The sequence below is a fragment of the Sphaeramia orbicularis genome, chromosome 3 (genome assembly GCF_902148855.1).
Source record: "Sphaeramia orbicularis chromosome 3, fSphaOr1.1, whole genome shotgun sequence".
NCBI lineage: Eukaryota > Metazoa > Chordata > Actinopteri > Kurtiformes > Apogonidae > Sphaeramia > Sphaeramia orbicularis.
The window spans coordinates 57,732,017-57,751,093 of NC_043959.1; the positions used below are offsets into that span (position 1 = coordinate 57,732,017).

At 39.0% G+C, this 19,077-nt stretch overlaps 1 protein-coding gene across 12 annotated transcripts in view; it reads right to left on the minus strand.

The window, feature by feature from the left end:
* Positions 1-720: 720 nt before the first annotated feature.
* The window catches only part of baz2ba (bromodomain adjacent to zinc finger domain, 2Ba), a 71,554-nt gene continuing 53,197 nt past the window's right edge, over positions 721-19,077 (minus strand). For 2 of the 12 annotated variants that reach the window (XM_030125215.1, XM_030125183.1), the window contains 19 exons: positions 18,823-18,849; positions 16,906-16,971; positions 16,434-16,574; positions 15,660-15,914; positions 15,322-15,545; positions 14,702-14,776; positions 14,378-14,609; positions 14,221-14,283; positions 13,457-13,601; positions 11,543-12,351; positions 8,806-9,058; positions 8,391-8,546; positions 6,862-7,022; positions 5,850-6,196; positions 5,085-5,220; positions 3,968-4,114; positions 2,752-3,059; positions 2,314-2,457; positions 721-2,159 (listed from right to left, as the gene is read on the minus strand). In XM_030125215.1, the coding sequence (XP_029981075.1) occupies positions 2,003-2,159; positions 2,314-2,457; positions 2,752-3,059; positions 3,968-4,114; positions 5,085-5,220; positions 5,850-6,196; positions 6,862-7,022; positions 8,391-8,546; positions 8,806-9,058; positions 11,543-12,351; positions 13,457-13,601; positions 14,221-14,283; positions 14,378-14,609; positions 14,702-14,776; positions 15,322-15,545; positions 15,660-15,914; positions 16,434-16,574; positions 16,906-16,971; positions 18,823-18,849 (3,846 nt within the window). In that variant the 3' untranslated portion in view covers positions 721-2,002. Of the gene's footprint in view, positions 2,160-2,313; positions 2,458-2,751; positions 3,060-3,967; positions 4,115-5,084; positions 5,221-5,849; positions 6,197-6,861; positions 7,023-8,390; positions 8,547-8,805; positions 9,059-11,542; positions 12,352-13,456; positions 13,602-14,220; positions 14,284-14,377; positions 14,610-14,701; positions 14,777-15,321; positions 15,546-15,659; positions 15,915-16,433; positions 16,575-16,905; positions 16,972-18,816; positions 18,850-19,077 lie in introns of all 12 variants that reach the window. The other 10 variants (XM_030125199.1, XM_030125175.1, XM_030125157.1 and 7 more) reach the window with 6 other exon arrangements.

Sequence of the window (19,077 nt, forward strand, 5' to 3'; positions counted from 1 at the left end):
CATCAGCAAAGAAAAAAATCCACAGATGTTCAGGCCTGGTCTTTCAGCATATTCAGGTTCAGATGACCTCATGTTTTGGAAACATAATGTTGTGAACCTAGACCTAATCAGCTGAATCAACCCCAGATCATAACACTGCCCCCACGGGCTTGTATGTACAGTGGGCACTAGGCATGATGGGTAATCACTTCATCTGCCTGTATTCCAGTTATCACTCTGAAACAGGGTCAATCTGGACTCATCAGACCACATGACCTTTTTCCATTGGAACACAGTGCAATCTTTACGCTCTTTATTAAACTGGCAGTGTAAGAAATGAGAAAAAACTCACTGCATCAGTTAAATATGTTGCAGCTGAAACATAATAATCATGACAGTAATTATCCAGTGAAAGATCTGAACTATTTACTGAGTTAAATAAAGATGTCCAACCTCTACATAGCTGAAACCAATTAGAAACAAAAACAATCATAGCTTGACGTATTTCTAACCCATTAAATCTGGTATACAAATGTAAGTAAGTGTATTAGTAATTGAGTAAACAGTAATACATATAACAACCTGAGGAAAAACAAACAGATTTGTGTTCTTTGAAGTATTCTGAAATATTAGCCATCAACATTATCGTCATTAGAACTGTGACAAAAAGCGACGCTGGAGACTTTTTAAATTAACCGTAATTTTGTTCAATTTTCTCTTTAAGAAAACAAGTCAAAGCCATTTACGTTGAAAAACATCCTTTTTAATAGGTCCGTGCCACACACTAGTGAAAAATAAAGCTCCTACAAAAGAATGATACTTTTATTCCACAATATCTTAAATAAAGTAACTTCAAGTACTTTTGACTTGGGTACAAAAAAATCTAGCTGCCTCCATCAGGCCACAACACACAGCAAGGTTCAACACAGTGGTTACAAATGGCCTTAGGTCCTCTGTATTGTGGCAGATTACGAGGAAATGCATCGTGGAAGCATAACTGAATGCTTGTTCCTTTTTTTCTGCTATGGTGAGGAATGATTTCTGTGTCACTGTCCAACTTTGGAGGCCTTGTTGGATTGAAATCATATAAAAAAATAATGTTGTCATAAGAATGAAAACTAAAAACAATAACATCCCCTACATGCCCCTGTTGGAAGGGTAGGCACTACCAAGATTAAGGATACCACAGTGTTTGCAGAGGATATGTATATACTGTACAAACAATATTTATGATAATGTTTTCATCACGTTCACTAAAATAGAATGCTACAATCATTCTAAGGCATAAACAATATCTTAATATTCTTAAACAATTTTTACACATCGTTCCAAACAAGACATAATATTGACATTAATAAACAGTATATACACAAGAATCACCATTGTCTAACTGTTCCTCTGCTGTTCCTGTAAATAAATGCAGTTTTACAGTTTGAACAAATGAATACAGTCCTCTGATGCCCCAAAGCACTGAACAGTGTAAACAGTTTTTTTTTTTTCTTGGCTTTGTTTGATATTTGGGAGAAAAATTAAACACAAAGACACATTCCTTTTCAATTCAAAGCAGTTCAGCTGATTCTTCCTTTTCATAGAAAATGAAGTGGACCTTGATTCATAAATAATTACAAAATTAAATACATTCACTATAATACGATTAAATAACAAAAGACTATTTACAAGTAGTGGAAAGTATTCTAGCGCAGACACATCAGTGACAGTTGAGGATTCATTCAGTGCAGTGTTCTGAGACAGGGAATGGTATTGCACTACAACACCCCATTTCTCTGGGACTCTTTGGGGCTTTTATCCCTGTTTAATAAATCCAGCGCACCTCATGTAACGACTTTTTTTTTTTCTCCAAGGTGACATCTCTCCTAGCACACCGTGGGCTCCTTATTAAGGAATTGAATTCTTCCGACCTGCAAAGCCACATGCTCCACAATTATAAAATGAAGTAAAGTAAAACCTGGTGCTCCGATATGAAAAGTTGAATGGGTTTACGTGAGAGAATCTGGACAGACGTTTAGTTTGTTTGTTTCAGAAGCTCAGTCCAGCGCTTCTCAAAGAACTTCCTCATGTTATGACCGGCTCGACCAATGTCTGAATTGTCTTCATTGAATTTCTCGCAGTTATCAAAGACCAGGTTAACATCAATGATGAACGTCTCCAAGTTCTGATACCTGAAAGTAAAAAATAACAGAAAGACATTACATAAAACATTCTGTGGTGTACTACAAATTATCTACTGAAAAACACTACTCTGATTTCAAATTCTGTGCATTGAACCTGATGGCTTTCACTAGAAAAAGAAAAACAGAAGCAATGGGAACTCACTGGCTGCTCACAAGCTTCTCACGTATGGTGGAGAAGTCCATAGGTTTCTTGATAACCTTCCTGTAGCCAGGAACTGATTTCAGGTTGACGGGTGTGAGAAACGGCCATGCATCCTGATGCCGCTCCAACTCAGCAAGGAGTACCCTGTTGAGTACACAAACACACAAAAAACATGAATTTCATTCAGCAGAGAAAAGGTCTATATTTGAGACCTTTTAACTTTTAAATACCACAATAACACCAAACATACTAAAGACCAAGGAGCGGCTTATTTGATGCTAAAAATACATTCAATTCATGGAAACAGAAAGAAAGAAAATTTTAACAAATGGGAGAGTGTTTTCTTATTTAATCAGTTGTAAAACTGTAAGAGTGGTATGGTAAATGAAAGAAGAGAAAAAAGGCAAAGACAAGTGTGAGCAGGCCCGGAGCACATACCTGCATAACCCCAGGTCCCTGTTGTTGTCTCGAGCCGTCTTAGCTCGTTTTACACACACAGGACTCTCCTGATTGGCTGCTGGCACAGCGGGTGAGTTCTCCTCTGTTTTCCTCTTCCTGCTGGTGTCTTTAGCGCCTTTCTTGGGCGTGCTGCTGGCGCTGGCGCTGGCTGAGTCGTCTTCTGACGCCTCCCCGTTACCAGCCTGCTTCCCATTCTTCTTTGCCTCTCCGCCTTTCTTACCTCCTCCTCCACTGGATGCTACAGGTTTGCTTTGAGGCTTTTTGCTTTTGGGAGATGGGCCGCATGCCTACACAGAGAAATAATGCATGACTCAGGTTCTGATCTGGTGTAGTGTACAAGTATAAGAGCTAATATATCAGGATTATGTTCTGAAATATCAGATTAATTTGTTATTCTTACACCACCCTGATCCAAGTCTGCAATAAAATCCATTCTGATTTCCTGAATCTTGTAAATATGTCTTTAAACAGTTTTACTTATATTTACTAATCTATATTACGTCTTTAAAAAATATCTTAAGTAAAACAGTAATCTCAAGGTTGAATAAAGCGAGAAACTCTCAAGTACATCAGGTAGAATAGGATGCATATGGACAGATAATGTGTATGTATATCAGGCTCAACAACTGGAAGACAAGTTGATTTCACTGCCATTATGACATAAATGCGTGACATATTTTACCACCATGCTGGGGATAAGGACTGAAGGATATCAGCGGAAATGGGAGACCTAGAAATATGTTTTGATTTTCATGCAGTCATCAAGTTTATTATTTTAGGCAAGCGTCACTAAATATCCTGTTCTCCAGATAAATCTTGCTGTTACCATATAAGGTGTAACTAACAGAAACATTTCAACTTATGAATTCTATGAGTATATTTTTTTTTCATGACAGCACCATTGTGATACACTAGTTACATCTATTACAATATATTCTTATCATGTTGCAGAGTGGCTCTTGGTTCATGTTGGTTTAGTTTTATGACTAAATGATCAGAACAAATCTTTCCCAAAAAAAAATTTATAAGCAAGATTAAATGAATGCAACAAAGACACAAACAAATTAATTTTAATACATTTTCTTGAGGCCTAAATATCAGATTATTGGACCTTAGACCCTTTAAAGGTCCACAGCCACCTTGGAAAGTGGTGAAAAAAAAATGAAATATTAAAGTAAATGCTAATGAACCATACCTTGGATATGCATGCAGGGCAGTACCAGTCTCCCTCTGGGATACTGGTGATCTTGGGTTTGTGACAGTATGTGTGGCAGCCTTTGTCACAGCCGTCACACAGCAGGAGGAGGTCCTCATTGTCCCCTTTCTTGCACATCTGACAGTACTACGAAACAAAAGCATGAATCACAAACTCATTTCAACTAGTCTATAGTTTACATTAGGGATGTAACAATATGAAAATTTCATATCACTTTTGATCCAATACATGTAAATAATTGGTGTAAAATGCAGTTTGTTATCTTTTCATGGTCATCAGGTATGACCCATTTGGATGTTCAGAGGCTCCATAGTAGGGATGTAACGATATGAAAATTTCATATCACGGTTATCATTATTATCGCGGTATTGTTGAACTTGTGCTCAAAATGTTCAAAAAGTACTTATACACACATTGAAATAATTTAACCAAGTTGTATTTTAAAAAAAACAACAAAAAAACCCCATAAAATAATTGGCACAATGTACCTTCTGTTGGCAGAAACATTCAAATATTAACCCTTAGTGGTCTAAGCCTATTTTGTCTGTTTTTCAGTACTTTTGATTTTGCCTTTATATACTATATAAACAAATGTTTACTATACCCATGCTTGGTATCTTTTTTTTCAGCACAACTTCATCTATATAATCTGCCTATTATTTTTTTTTCACTTTAACCTGCTATATCAACACGAAAGGACAGAAAACACAAAAAATATATAAAATCCGATTTGAAAAATGTGTATAATTTATTGCATAAATAACACACAGATGCTTAACAAACCTTTTCAAAGACTTTAAAAGTGAATATTGGTTCTAAATATTAGGTATAGAAAATTAAAATTGTAATAAATTAAAACTATACTCAAATATTTGACATAAAAGCAGATCTTTATATAGGTGTTTTCTCTGGAAAAATGCTGTAATCAAGCACGGTTATCATGATAATTAGAATTTAAACGGTAATACTAACCGTCTGCAATTTTACTGCAGTTTATCGTGATACCGGTAATCGTTACAACCCTAGTTTACATCATAGTGCTGTGTTTTAATTATCAGTGTGGAAATGTGTGATTGTACTCTCTTCTGCTGCTTACCACTTTCATGATTGACCTCTCCCATGCGATGGACTTCTGTAGCTGCTGGATACACATGGCCAACTGGGCCGCGCTCCGAACTTCAGTTAGGGCTTTCCTCCACACCTTCATACCGTGGGCAACCTCCTCCTCACCACTGAGGAATGATGGGAAAATGATGAGACACAAAAATGCGCACACACATGTGAATATGTGGGTGTGTTGACACATAGCAGTAAATTGTATCAGTTCAATCAGCCGCCAACAAGACAGCAGACCATAAAGAGCTCCAGCTGTGCAGAGACAGGCATGAGGATTTTTTGGGGTGTAGGGCACCAGGGAGGGTTACACACTGATATTTTCATGTTAAAGGGAAATCCATGCAGAAAGAGTGAAGGGGTAAAACCTGAGTTAAGTGAATACTGTATAGTGGGAGCCATGAGTATGCCCAAAACCAAGGTTACTGATGCACAACACCATGCTGATGACTGCAGGAAAAAAAAACAGACGATGCAAGAAAACAGTGGCTACACAGGATTTAAAAAAAAAAAAAAAAAAGAAAAGTGGAGTCCCCCTCCCCACCAAAATAAATAAATAAACAAATAAATAAATAAAATGCACAAGATTAACGAAAGGGACAAAAATGCAACAAGCCACCACAAAATTCTGCTGTGAAAGCAGCAAAGACCCTCACTGTTGAATGCTATGGGAAACAAAAAGCACACACAGAGAGAGTAAAGGGTCTTAGTGGGAGAGTGGGGAGCTTTGGTTGGAGAAATGACCTACCCTTCCCTGTCAGCACTAGTGGATGGGGCGGGGGCAGGGACAGTGACCGTACCCACATTATCCAGCCTGATCTGAATGGTGGTACCTAAGGGGCTCCTCAGGTACCTTCTCTCGATGTTGCGCTCCAGATCAGCCAGACGTGTCACTGCTATGTCCAACGGGTTGTCCGGGTGACGCATCACCCCGCCCTTCTCGCCTCGTTCCTCCACATGGTCCTTGGAGTCCTTGGCGTCCTTGGCCTCCTTGTCACCAGTGCTTCCGGAGGCTGGCGTTGATTTGGTGAGGGGCTTGTGTTCATAATACACCAGGTCCTCCCGCTCAGATTGTGGGTCAGGGTATGTCCAGCCCTGGGGGAGAAAAATCAGCCATTAAGTGTTTTGGCCTCAACAGACAGTTCTCTACAAAAATAAAAATAAAAACTAGTGGTCAATTCAAAGTCTGATAATGTACAGGAGCTTTGATCGACATCAACAAAGGAAGGCCAGTCCCCAAATACAGGAAGAAAATAAAAAAAAAAACTCATGGCACCTGTCCTGTAGATTCCACAATATCATCATGTTGTTTTCAAAATTCTGCTGTTAGAGGTTAGTCTTGTAAAACTGATGTTGTCTGATTTGGAGCCAGTGTACAAAAAATAACATACTACATATGAGAACCATAAGATTCACAGTTTCAGATGCTGTTTGAGAAACATACAATTCAGTGCAAATGTTTCACAATAAACTTGTCCACTGAAATGCTACAAAGCTTTTATTTTGAAATGGTATAACGTATTGAGTTTGTATTATGAGCATAACAATTGTAAAAAACAAACAAATAAATAAAAACTCCAAAAGGACAGAATGAAAAGAGGTTTTGTTATACTTATCAAACAGGGGAATTAGAAATAAAAGTGGTGCCTTCTGTAAATGACATATAGGCCCTGATTTCAATCTGAGGAAATATGTTACGTTTAAAAATATCTTCAATAACGGCAAGAAAATGTGGTGAAACAACTGACATAATATTTTACCTTGACCTGGAGGCTTGCTGCAGTGACCTTCCTCTCCAGTTCCTCAACCTGCTGCAGCACAGCGATGTCCATCTCCATCGCCTGCTCCTCAACACACCAGCCTCGCACCGACTCCACACTAACCTGACTCTCCTCCAGTTCTCGCAGCTCAATCATGGCCACTAGATGGAAGACATGATAGATAAAAATATAAGACCTCGTTAGACAGGAACCAAGGTTATAATAGTTTTGGATTTTTCATTATAGTTTAGTTTTATTTAGTTCAGACTTTTTTTTTCTCTAATTCAGTTAGTTTTAATTAGTTTTTAGAGCAGGTTTGCTAGTTTTTATTAGTTTTCATTTTTTTCGAAATGCTTCATTTTAATGTAGTTTTAGTGTTAATTTTAGTTTTTTCATATCTTTTCTCTTCTTCTCTGTCGTATTCAAATAAATCCCAGACAGGACTCTGCTGCTTTCTCCCAACTTTTGTCTCCATGTTTCCAGGTAGAGTGGGGACCAGAAGACGACTAAATGACAAGTGACGAACTGTGAAGTACCGTCTGGTGCCGCTAGCTACAATTGCTACAGCGAAATAAATCAATCCGACGTTGACAAAGATGAAAACGAAGGGAATTTTATGCATAATTTTTATATGTTTTAGTTAGTTTTGTAAACACACAATACACTTTCAGTTAGTTATCATTTTTTTTCTTTTAATTATAGTTTTTATGTATTTCAGTTAACGAAAATGTTTTTTCAATTCTAGTTTTCGTCATTTCGTTAGTTTTCGTTAACGATAACAACCTTCACAGGAACACACACACACACACACACACACACACACACACACAACAAGTGATGAAGGGATTTAGTTTTGTGGTGAAAAACTGACTAGTCTTTAAAGCTTACAGTTGTTATCTATTTTATCTATTTATCTGTTTGTTTGTTTTTATTTCATGTCTGTACTTTTTCTTGCTTCCCTGCTGTAATGCTTTTAATGTTCTATGTAAAGCACTTTGAATTGTCTTGTACATGAAATGTGCTATAAAAATAAACCTGCCTTGCCTAGTTTTAACATTTACTGAGTTTTATTGTTAGATTTTTCAGGTATTAGTTATTAGGTTTTGGTAGGGGTTATAAAAGCTGAAACAAGCAAGATAAAAGAACGCCTGAAAATATTAGCTTCAAAACTACAATGTAGAGCAATGTTATTAAAAAATTATATTTTAAAGTTCTAAATTGTTTTAAAAAAGGCTTCTATCATATGTCATGTAGCAACTGTAGTACAAATCAAGGGGCAGGAAATTGAAACCAAACAGATTTACCTGAAAGTCTATTTTATTTTACTTTGTGTTGCATTGTACTTTGTGGTTAGTTTTTGTGTTTTGAAAACTGTCACTTGTATTTCTACTTGCTATTTTGACATGTAGTTTTACTTCACTAGTCTTTCTGTAAATGTCTAGTTTGTGTCTAATAACTCTGACTGTGATCCCTGCTTGTAACTTGAAGCTGTGTACTGTTGTGTATTTGCAGAGAAGTTCCACCCTTACCGTCTTTGTGTTTGGTGCAGACCTGAGGGATGATCTCCATGTATTTCTGCATCTGCCTCTGGAGACCCTTCTCTCTGATACCTCGGGTGTGTAGAGCATCAACAAGAGCCCTCAGCTCCTCGATGTAAGACACCCGCCACCAACCTGTCAGCAACTCTGAGACAACCAACACAAACAGCCATGTAAGACGTTGAACATGCATCACTGTAAAAAGGTTCATTCATTCTTCATTCAGCCATATACCCTCATGAAATTGTGCACACCAGAGCAGAACATTCCCTAATCCAATTATCTTGGATTATTCAGGCAAGTGAAATCTTTTACAGCAGGTGGATTCTTTTCAATTAAAATATGGTTGTTATGGGTATAGATCATGGCCTCTGTTTCGATTTCTCCTATCCTTTTTGTGACTCACCCTCTGGGATTGGCCGAGGTGTGGGGTGGTCCAGCGACTTGGGCATCTCCAAAGTAGGAGAGGGCATGGATGAGGTTTTCTCAATGCGTGGTAAAGGTGATTCACTTTTACTGGAGACACTCGCTGCTGTGTTACCCTCCAGAGACTGACCTGGCATAGGGCTGGGACTGCTGCACAGAGGCAGGCTGGGACTTATCATGCCACTAGGCCAACTTCCGAAAGAAACTCCTAGCAATGAGCCACCTGACTTTACCTGGGGAGAAGAGAGGAAAACACAAGTGTGAGGGAGGTGTAATTAGGACAGAGCAAAATAATCAGACACTAGACAGATGACTGGGTACAAGGCCAGCCACAGTACGATGTAAAGAGGAGCTATGCAAAACAGGGTTTCCATTAGCTGGGAAAATATATCTTAAAAAACTTATTTACTGTCATATTATAAGAACTTTAATTTTAACATTTGACAAAACTCTGCCTACATTTTTAGTATTTGGTTTGCGTTTTGCAAATACTGAAGTTGCTGTCACTTTGTGATTTATAATTTAAATTTCACTAAAGCCAGCATCTCTGCACAGCTGATTTCATTCATACGTCCATAAGTTTATTTTGTTAGGGCAGGGGTTCCTAGGATGCCAACGGGTTGTGGGATGATTTTTAGAAACCTCTTGAGGTAGTTATGACATACTGAAAGCATTTTTGTTACATTTGTAATTTGTAGGGAGGAAAGTCGCTCTGAAATGCTCTAGTAGTAATGTGACGTTCACGAACGAATCGAATCTTTTGAACGGCTCTTTGAAATGAACGATGGGAACCGAGTCTTTGTAAAGAGCCGTTCATTTTTTTTAATTTTTTTTTTTTTAAGGAGGGAGTGTCCGATTGCCTGTCAATTTAGCGTCACTGAGCATACTTGAGGAGGTGGAGCTGAAAGACTGGTCGAAATCAGAGAAAAGTTTGAGAGTGAGTGAGTGACCACCTGTGAGAAATGAGCCAAAGAAAACGAAGTAGTATTTGGATGCACTTTTCAGAAAGAAAAGATGGGCATGCAACTTGAGAATTGCACTATAGTTCAGGTATTAAGTAATTGCAGTGATTGATCACTGTTGTGTTTTGTGCAATTTTTTCCATATGTTTACACACATTTATTGTTCTTGTTTTGAGGAGAATAAAATGTTATTTCATTAGAAACTGTTTTATTTTCTTATAAGCTACTGACTAGTCCACATAATGTACCGTGATGTTTTTTTGCCAAATTCCATCATTTGCCTAATGTCACCTCTCATGTCATGTATTTAGCCCACACATTTTGAACTAACTATTCTTTTTTACGGTAAGATAATATTCACTGCCGCGCCAATTAAACACCTTTAAAATGTAATGTCAATCATCACATGTAGCCTATTTAGTCATTAAAACATTAATGTTTCAAAATAATGCAAAATACATAAAAGAGCCAGTCTGTTGAACGGCTCTTTTCAGTGAACAGCTCCTGATTGAATGACTCCCTTCAAAGAGCCGAAAGTCCCATCACTATGCTCTAGAAACATAAGATGTGGTTTTACTTTATAGGAGCACAAGTCGAACTAACAGCGCAGTCAAAAGCTTGATAGTGACAAACAGGTAAGACGTTGTTCAACCTACAGGTTTAACTAATGGTGTAACATTAATAAAAATAAACAAAAAAAGGCCAATCATGTTATAAAACAGACACAATAACCTAAATAAACATTAACACAAACTCCCCTTGAACCCCTGCACATAAAACACAACACAATGAGTAAAATGTCCAGTACCCACAATGCAATGTGACAGTATCATTGTGTGAGTCCTGTGCACACATTTTTTTTTTTAATGTTTCTGTCACTTCGGGGATAGTAGGGGTCGCCAGTCTCTGACACTGTTATTTTGGGGGTCGCGAGTTTAAAAGTTTGGGAACCTCTGTGTTAGGGGACAAAAAAGATTTTTCACTGCAGCACAGCAGCTTAAAAAAATACAACCAATAGTCCTGTATCTCACCGGCATGTTCTATCAAGAGTCAATAACAAGTTGAATTTGTGAGGTTGTCAGGTTTTGCTGCTATGTTAGAGTCCTGTGCTTGAGGTGCAGAAGATCAATCTCCCAATAGAAGTGGGTGGTACTTTCACTAGAGAATAACTCAATAAATTAAATGAAAGTCCATATAAGAGTTCCTATCAGTGCTCAGTAGTAACTATATTGGTATCTGTAACCATTTCTATCAAAATATGGCCCATTAAAAATAAACTTTGTGGACATTGTCCCAAGGAAGCCACATATAATATTGAATTGGACCAGTAATTTCACCAGACACAGCGCCTTCACAATAGCTTATAGCCTACTGGCTGGTGAGCTAAAAATCGCCTAGAAGTGGCTACATCTTTACATGAATTCTTTATTTTCTATGGTTAAACGACTATTTCACACTCAATCCTTCTGTCTGACAACTAAAACTGAAGCATATCTGAATGAGAACAACTATACAGTAAATTAATCTGTTTTAAAACACTACATATGTTCCTGTTTTGTTCATTAACCAGTTTAATTGAGTTGAGGTTCCTGTCAGCCTTTTGTCGACCTGGCTGTAAGTTGTATTTGTGCCGTAACACAGATTTTCACTGAGATTTGTACGATAAATTCTGTATGGCTACCAGCCTGGCAAGAAAAACACTTGTGGAAGCCTAATGTACAGCGACTTTTATCTGCGTCCAGCTGGTGGCCTTACTTGCAGAGCTGAGAGTGGGTAGCTGAGGATGCCAGCTGGGTGGTGTGGACTGGCAGAAGCAGACGCAGCCGAGGGGGTAAGAGGCAGAGCGGGGGACTGAGGTGGAGATCTGGGCCTGGCTGGAGTGGAGGACGCCTGGGGAGACACACGAGGCGCCCCCGGAGGAGATGTGGTGAGAGAGGAGAGGTCACAGGGGTTGCGAGGGAGGAGGCTGAACCAGTGCCCACTCCTCTCCGTCAGCACTCTGAGCAGCTGGTCACTGGCTTGGAGCGAGAGATGAGGAGATGGAGCAGGGGATGATGTCGGAGGAGTATTCTCCGGGCTTTCGCGTGGAGCTGGTGGGACAGATAAAGTGTTTGAAGTTGGTGGAGGGACGTTTGTAGTGTCATTAGCCGTCACCAAGGAAGGGGTTGCTGCTACTGTCGACTCAGAGGTATTATGAGCTGGTGACGGCGATGTTACTGTGGCTGTGGTAACGGGAGTACCCCTGGGACTGCCATTCTGTCTTGTATGGGGACTCTCCTTGCCCTCTGCTTTCACAGTTTCTTTTCCTACGTGCTTGTTAATGTCCTGCAGTGTGCACAGTTTTGATACACAGCCCTGCTGCTGGTAAAAGAGAGTCTGCGTCTTCTCCTCATCCTCCTTCTCTTCCTCTTTCTGTTGCTCCGGGCCTTGCGTGTGAATACTCTGCCCATCGTGTTTGGTGGGTTTTTCCTTCTGGACCTCAATCTCCTGAGGTTCGTCTTTAACCTTGACCTCCTCGGACGCTCTCTTCCTCCTCTGTCGCTCCTCCTCCAGTTCCTCTGGGGCTGCAGGGAAACAAAAGTGCAGGTGAAAAATCAATTGCACTGCTAGCGCCTGATAATCCGTTTGCTTTTGGAAAGTCAGGAGAGCTGTTTGAGACAATCAAAGTTTGCAGATGCAACCTCAAATTAGTCTCACAAGTGATACGAAAAATTAAGATAAGGCAAAACATTCTCTGCTTTTTAACAGTTTATTAAACAGATTTACTTATTAGAAAAAAATATAATTTTCATAATACTTGTTCCGTCTATCTGTAAAACCTCATTTGTTTCAGGGATTTTTTGCTTTCTAGACAGTATGTTTTTTAACATAAGCTTGTTACATTTCAGTTCTTCAGTTAAATATCTTATACATGGCATTTAGTGATGAGTAACAGTCTATTTCCTCCATTTCCTACTCAGTTCTGTCATATGGATTCTCAAACTATGTGTAAAACTTTCCACATCATATATGTGTTGTATCATGTTCAGCCTTAACAAAAAAAACCTTCTTTGTGCCATTTTCATGTGATTGTCTTTCATAGAACCTTAATAAGATATTGGTCTTTAAATGGTACATTTCTCAGTGTCACGTTGCCTGATAGTACTGTGATTATAACACTGCACATGTTTTAGGTAACTCATAACCTATTATTGCTTTTAATTCTACCCATACGTCATTCCCGAACCTCCTAATCTTGTAACAGTCTCATATTACACGAGTATGATCAGCGCTCTTATTCCCACATTGCCTCCAGCATGGATGATGTGTACATGGAAATCATTTTATACCCTTAGGAGTAATGAATTCTAACTATTTTATTTTTGTAAGTATTTACTTAATAATATCTTAGTATATTATTAAGTGAAAGTGTTTTTCCAGTTGAATTCTTTCCACATTCTGGAGCTGATGGAAGTGACCTTGCATACATTGTACCAGTCACCTTGGGATTTTTGTGTTTTCAGTTCCACTTCCTATTTTGCTCTGATCTACAGTGTGCACAGTGTATAGTTTCTTGGTAAATTGTCTCTCGGCCAGCAGTATCCTTATATGCCTTACACAGAGGATCAAGATGTTTTTGAGTATGCATCAAATGACAGTTAGTAAATATTATACTATATTATACTGTACCTTCTCCACTCTCCATTGCTTCAATGAAAACCCCTCCACAGTGGGGAAGTACCCAATACCGGCGGCGGTAACGATCCTGGCCATACATCATGGAGCGCAGAGAATGGGATATCTCAAACAACTTTCTTCTAATCTGGTGATGTTGCTGCAATGGTACAAAACATTCATGTTTAATATATTATTTTTATCTACTGCATAGGCACTGAGTAAAACAAATGATATGGTGCTTGTTGTCCTATTATAATCACGGTGATATATTAAGCATTGCATGCATTACTAATGAGGTAATTTATTAAACTAATTAATGCCTTCATTAGCAAATAGCCTTGTGTTCTTGTACATGTACATTAAATTAAGTAACACATGGCTGGTATGAATACAGATTGAATTCAGAACCATTTAGAAACTATAGCTATTTAAAAACATCAAGGTTTTCTAAAAACTAATCAAATTACCCACTGTGCTGAAGGTGTTAGTCATGTAACCCCCCGTCTGTTATCTGAAATTATATTCAGTGCTTCAAAACACCTTTATGGTAATACACACTATCCATTAAACCATGTACAGTGGTAGTAGAAAATTATAACACCAATAATATTAGGTTTCTGTGATGTACCTGCTTACTTATTTGTATTCTCTTTTTGTTGATCTTTTTTCAAACACTGTTTATCAGACTCAACTAACCACGCATTCCTTTTCTGTTGCCTTATGAATTGAAATATTTGCTCTGTTATGGCACTTGTGCATTCTAACAGTGAACATACCTTGGCCAGTTTCTCTATCTGCTTCTCCAGCTCTTCAATGCTGGTGGCTTGGTCAACTTCATCCTGTCAGGCAAGAAAAAAAACATGTTCATGAGAAATTGTTTCATCAAACTGACCTCTAACAAAAAGCAGCGATTAATGCACACACAAACTTTACCTCATCATATACTTCAACTTTTTTAACCTTCTTCATTTCTTCCTCCTCCTCATCCTCCTCCTCCTCTGCTGGATCATCACTGTCCTCATCATCGTCGTCATCATCGTCACTGTCTGCAGCCAATTTCCTTTTACGTTTGACGGCAGAAGACGGTGTACCAACAGACTGATTCTCTTCCACACCCATACTGGCCTCCCGCTTCCCAGTGCGTTTGGCATAGATGGTCCTCAGCCTGAAGAAACACACACAGGCAAAATCAGCACAACAGTGCACAAACACCAAAAATAAAACTGAGGTAACTGTTAAGAGTTAAAGATAGCTTACTTCTTTAGTTTCCCCTCCATGATGATCTTGTCCTTCCTCATGTTTGCCATCTGATCCAAGCCCTTATCAATTTCACTGTAAAAGAAAAAAATTTAATCCTGTTTGTCTCGTTTGTACCAATATACATCAATATTTGAAGTACTTTCAGAAACTAAAAATTATATTAATGATTCTGTACGGGGGCAGACTTTAGAAAAATCAATCTTCATATACAAATAAGGTGTTTCTCAGGATGGTATCCTGCATAACAAATTCAAACTGGTATAATTTTTTTTCAGAAAATCAAAAGGACTGCAGATTACTCCTCCCCACTGCAGCTTTATTGAACCTTTTCCACTGCATCAATAAAACATACCATTAGTGACTAATGAATAACTTGGGGGTTAAGCACTATCATAACACATTCAGTGGCCAGTAGATGAAAGTACTGATCCAGTGTGTGGTTGGTAAATGCCTTAATTTTTTGCTAGCTTTTATTTATGTAAATCCACATCCTAAAGAGCACTATAAGTGTCTACAATGACACATGCAAGGTGCGTTAAAAAAAAAAAAATACAGGTGTAAATAAATAAACATAGGTGTACACAGTACCATCAGAGACATTCAGCTACTTCTCATACCTGATAACAGCTTTGCTGCAAGCCAGCTCGTTAGCCAGGAAGCCAAGGATTGAGGCCTTCTGTGCAGGAGTGTGGGCTTGGAAGGCCTTGGTTTTCAGACTGAGGGCCAGAGGGGCCAGATCTGTATTGGCACAATGAGCTCCCATGTACATCTGTAGCACCTCAGACACGTTGTCTCGGTTGATGCCGACATTGGTCAGGTGGTCCCCCAGCATTGTCTTTGTCTGAAAGAGAAGAGGAAGACAGAAAGTTCATGAATCCTTTCATATCAATTAAACAGTCTGCATGAATCACTGAATTTAGTTGATTTATATTTAATGTGCATTCAGCAGGCTGACCTTTTGTCCAGGTGGCAAACCAGGATCACAGACAGCCAGAGACAGCAGTTTGACTAAGAGGTCTTGGACTTGGCCCATGCTGTCCCCCACGTTGAGCAGGCCCTCCTGAAGCATGCCTAGGGTGGGCACATCCACATTCAAGTCCAGCCCCAAAACCTTTCCAAAGCCTCGCAGGAACTGCATGAGCATCAGGCAGTCGGACACAGCACGACCTGGAAGGATCAGCCCAGGGATCCGGGAGAAATTGGGGAGAGGCTAGATGGAGCAAAATGGATAAAGGACTGTTACTGTATATGCCACAGTAGGACTTATACTAATACATGTTGGGGTATAAGTATTGTGAATGAAAACATGATATGACACCATGGCAGCGGCTAATTCTGTGTATTATGTAGTACTCTAATTCAACCACATGGGGGCACACATCTCCACAAATAAAATTGCTCTGTTCAATCAGGTTTTATTTCAAGTGATGACCCTCAAGAACATGTTTTAATGCCTAATAATAATAATAATAACAATAACAATAACAACAACAACAACAACAACAATAATAATAATAATAATAATAATAATAATAATAATAATAATAATAATAACAACAATAATAATCTTACATTTTTGTGTCTCCCTGTTGCTCTAAAGTTAATGCAGAAATGTCAAACTGCACATCAATGTGCATCAGTGTATAGGAACACTGCAGTATGTGAGTAATGTTTTCTCAACATACAACTTCACACTTACAGGACTGACTAGATAAGCTATTGTAACTACCTTGTGATCAGAAAGACACATGTCTTCATTTGGCTTCTTCAGTTCCCTTGCTATCTCCAGTTCCAGCCTCCGTTGCTCCAGTTTACGCTCTTTGTTCAAGCGCTTCTCATCCCTTTTCTCCTGCCGCACGCGCTCCCGCTCCTAGAGAGTCCAAAATTCATGGAAGCATTAGGAGCAAAAGTGTGCATTTGTGCTCATGCATGTGTGTATAAAAAAACAGAACAAGAAGGTTTACTTGACTTTGCTGAGCAGTATTAGAATTCAGCTTAATGCTGCTGTGCATTCAAAGGAAAAGTGCTTGAGGGCCAGAATCTTTTGACTTGGAAAGTGTGTAGAAAAAAAATGAATGGAGGGAAAGAGTGCACAAAAAAGGAGAGAAAGCAGGAATCCATCTAGGGAATAATGACTTGGGCTCTTTTTATGGAGTGCATGTGTGTGTATTTCTGCATTTATTTGTGTGCATATGGACTACCTCTGCTTTCTTGCGAGCCTCAACAGCTTTCATCAGCATTACATGTTGCCTCCTTCTCTCTCTCTCCTAAAGTGGCACAAAAACAGAAGCACATTAACAAGCACACACACTGAACATACAGTAGCTAACACTGACTAATTTTAGTATGTATTAATGTAAAACTGTGATGCACTAAATCCATTAGAGGCACCATAGTTGAACAAACACAAAACAATGCTTCACATGTATACACTTTCACATGTGTGGTGGAAGCATAAGTGAAGAATACAGTAGTACAATGACAACCAAAAAGCAACACATAGATGCGATACAAAGTAGATGTGATGACAGGCTCAAAAAGAGAAGCAGCTGGAATCGGTGACGGCGCCTCTAAACTAAAGCTGACACAACAAAAGCAACAAAATACTGGTTGCCAGAAGTCTTCTGACATGCCACATTGGAGCTGCAATCAAAATAATACATTCTATTACATGAGTCAAGGCTAATGTTTATCTGACGCATCATTCTAATAATATTTAGTAAGGGGATGACAAAGAGGAATAGATGGTAAAAAAGAAGCTACAAACAGTTTCCACTTCCGTGGTTTTGGCTGCTTAAGTATTAGCACAGTACGTGACTGCTGAGCATGAGACATCTATGTTGTTCTTTGGTGCATGATACAAAGTCTACTGCAAAGGGCACAGGAATCACTGGTGACTGACTATCATTTTATTTGATCTCCTTAGGTTTAGCGTTCCACTTTATCAGGCTGTAATTCCCTCTGTGATCCACCAAAAAAGGCACAACTGCTACTTCCAGCACATAGTGACTAAAATGGGCTGTTTGTGTGAAATCAGTTTGGCCCTGTGATAAACAAAACAAACCGGATTTCCAGCATTTGGCAGTAATATTTTTATGTCCTTATTGGTTTTGTTAGATCATCAAATGGAAATATAACAAAAGACAAGTTCAAAAAGGATGTGTGGTATTTAGACCCCCCCCCCCCTTTCAATCGGTCTAAAACAGGTTTCTACGATAACAAAGTACAATGTTACGCTACTAGTGACAACCTCAAATACTGGTACTATTTCAGTGTGTCTCCCTTTCAGTGTGCTCTCAAATGAAGGGGTTGAGTCAACCATCAAATAATACCACTGTTAAACAGAAAGGCAGACCTTTAGATTCAGCTGCAACTGTGTATGAGTGAAAAGGGCTACAAGCAGGACAGCCAGGCCAAAAAAATGCTACACAGAACCATATTTGTCCCCATGGTGGAAGTGATTAAATTGTTATTTAAGTCTCAGTTGCATCTATTTTCAAAAGAAAGGGTTTTTTGTACCCCGTAAAAACTGAGGGAGAATCTGCTTCAAAGAATCTTCACCATAAAGACAAAATGATTCTCAGTAGCTCTTTTCATTCTTGTGCAAAGTACAGGAACAGTGAATGACAGAGAGGCTGGGATGGGGCAGGTTAAAGTCCAGCACTCTGTGGACTGCAGAACAGATGCACGGACGAACAGACACAAGCTCAATGTCTGGGCCGAATCGTCAAGCACTCATGGGTAACACAGGCTACTCCAATACAACAGTTAGACAATGTATGTGATGGATGGAAACTCCTCGAGTGCACTTTCAGACAGTGAGTGTGGATTGGCTAGCAGTCTTTGCAATGCATTCTGAGTAGAAGGGGGGGGGGGGGGATGGGGGAGGGGGACAGAAGCTGCCTGGCCACCGTGACAGGGTCAGTTGTCCCTCAGGATGAGCAGATGGAGGCAGCATACTGACTCTTTTTCTCTTTTGTTGGTTTTGCTGGAAAGCCATGCAGAAGAATGTAGTATGACAGCAGCCAGTGCTACACTTAATGCATTGCTATGACAACCATAACACAACCAGTTACACGATGCAGGTGTTAGATGTACAAAAATAAACATACCCATACCATATCTAGTCTATGCCTCTCCAACTCCTGGCAGAGAGAGTTGGCAAAATATTATGGAACAGAAGTAAAATCCAATACCAGTAAGCATGGGATTTAATGTAGAGAAATACTCAAAAACTTTTATCAAATAGCTGGTTGGCAACTAACCACATGTATACTCACACATGCCTACATTTTCACAACATACATACTCACACACACACACACACACACACACACACCTGCAAATTCTTATTCAAGTTAAGTTTGATGGTT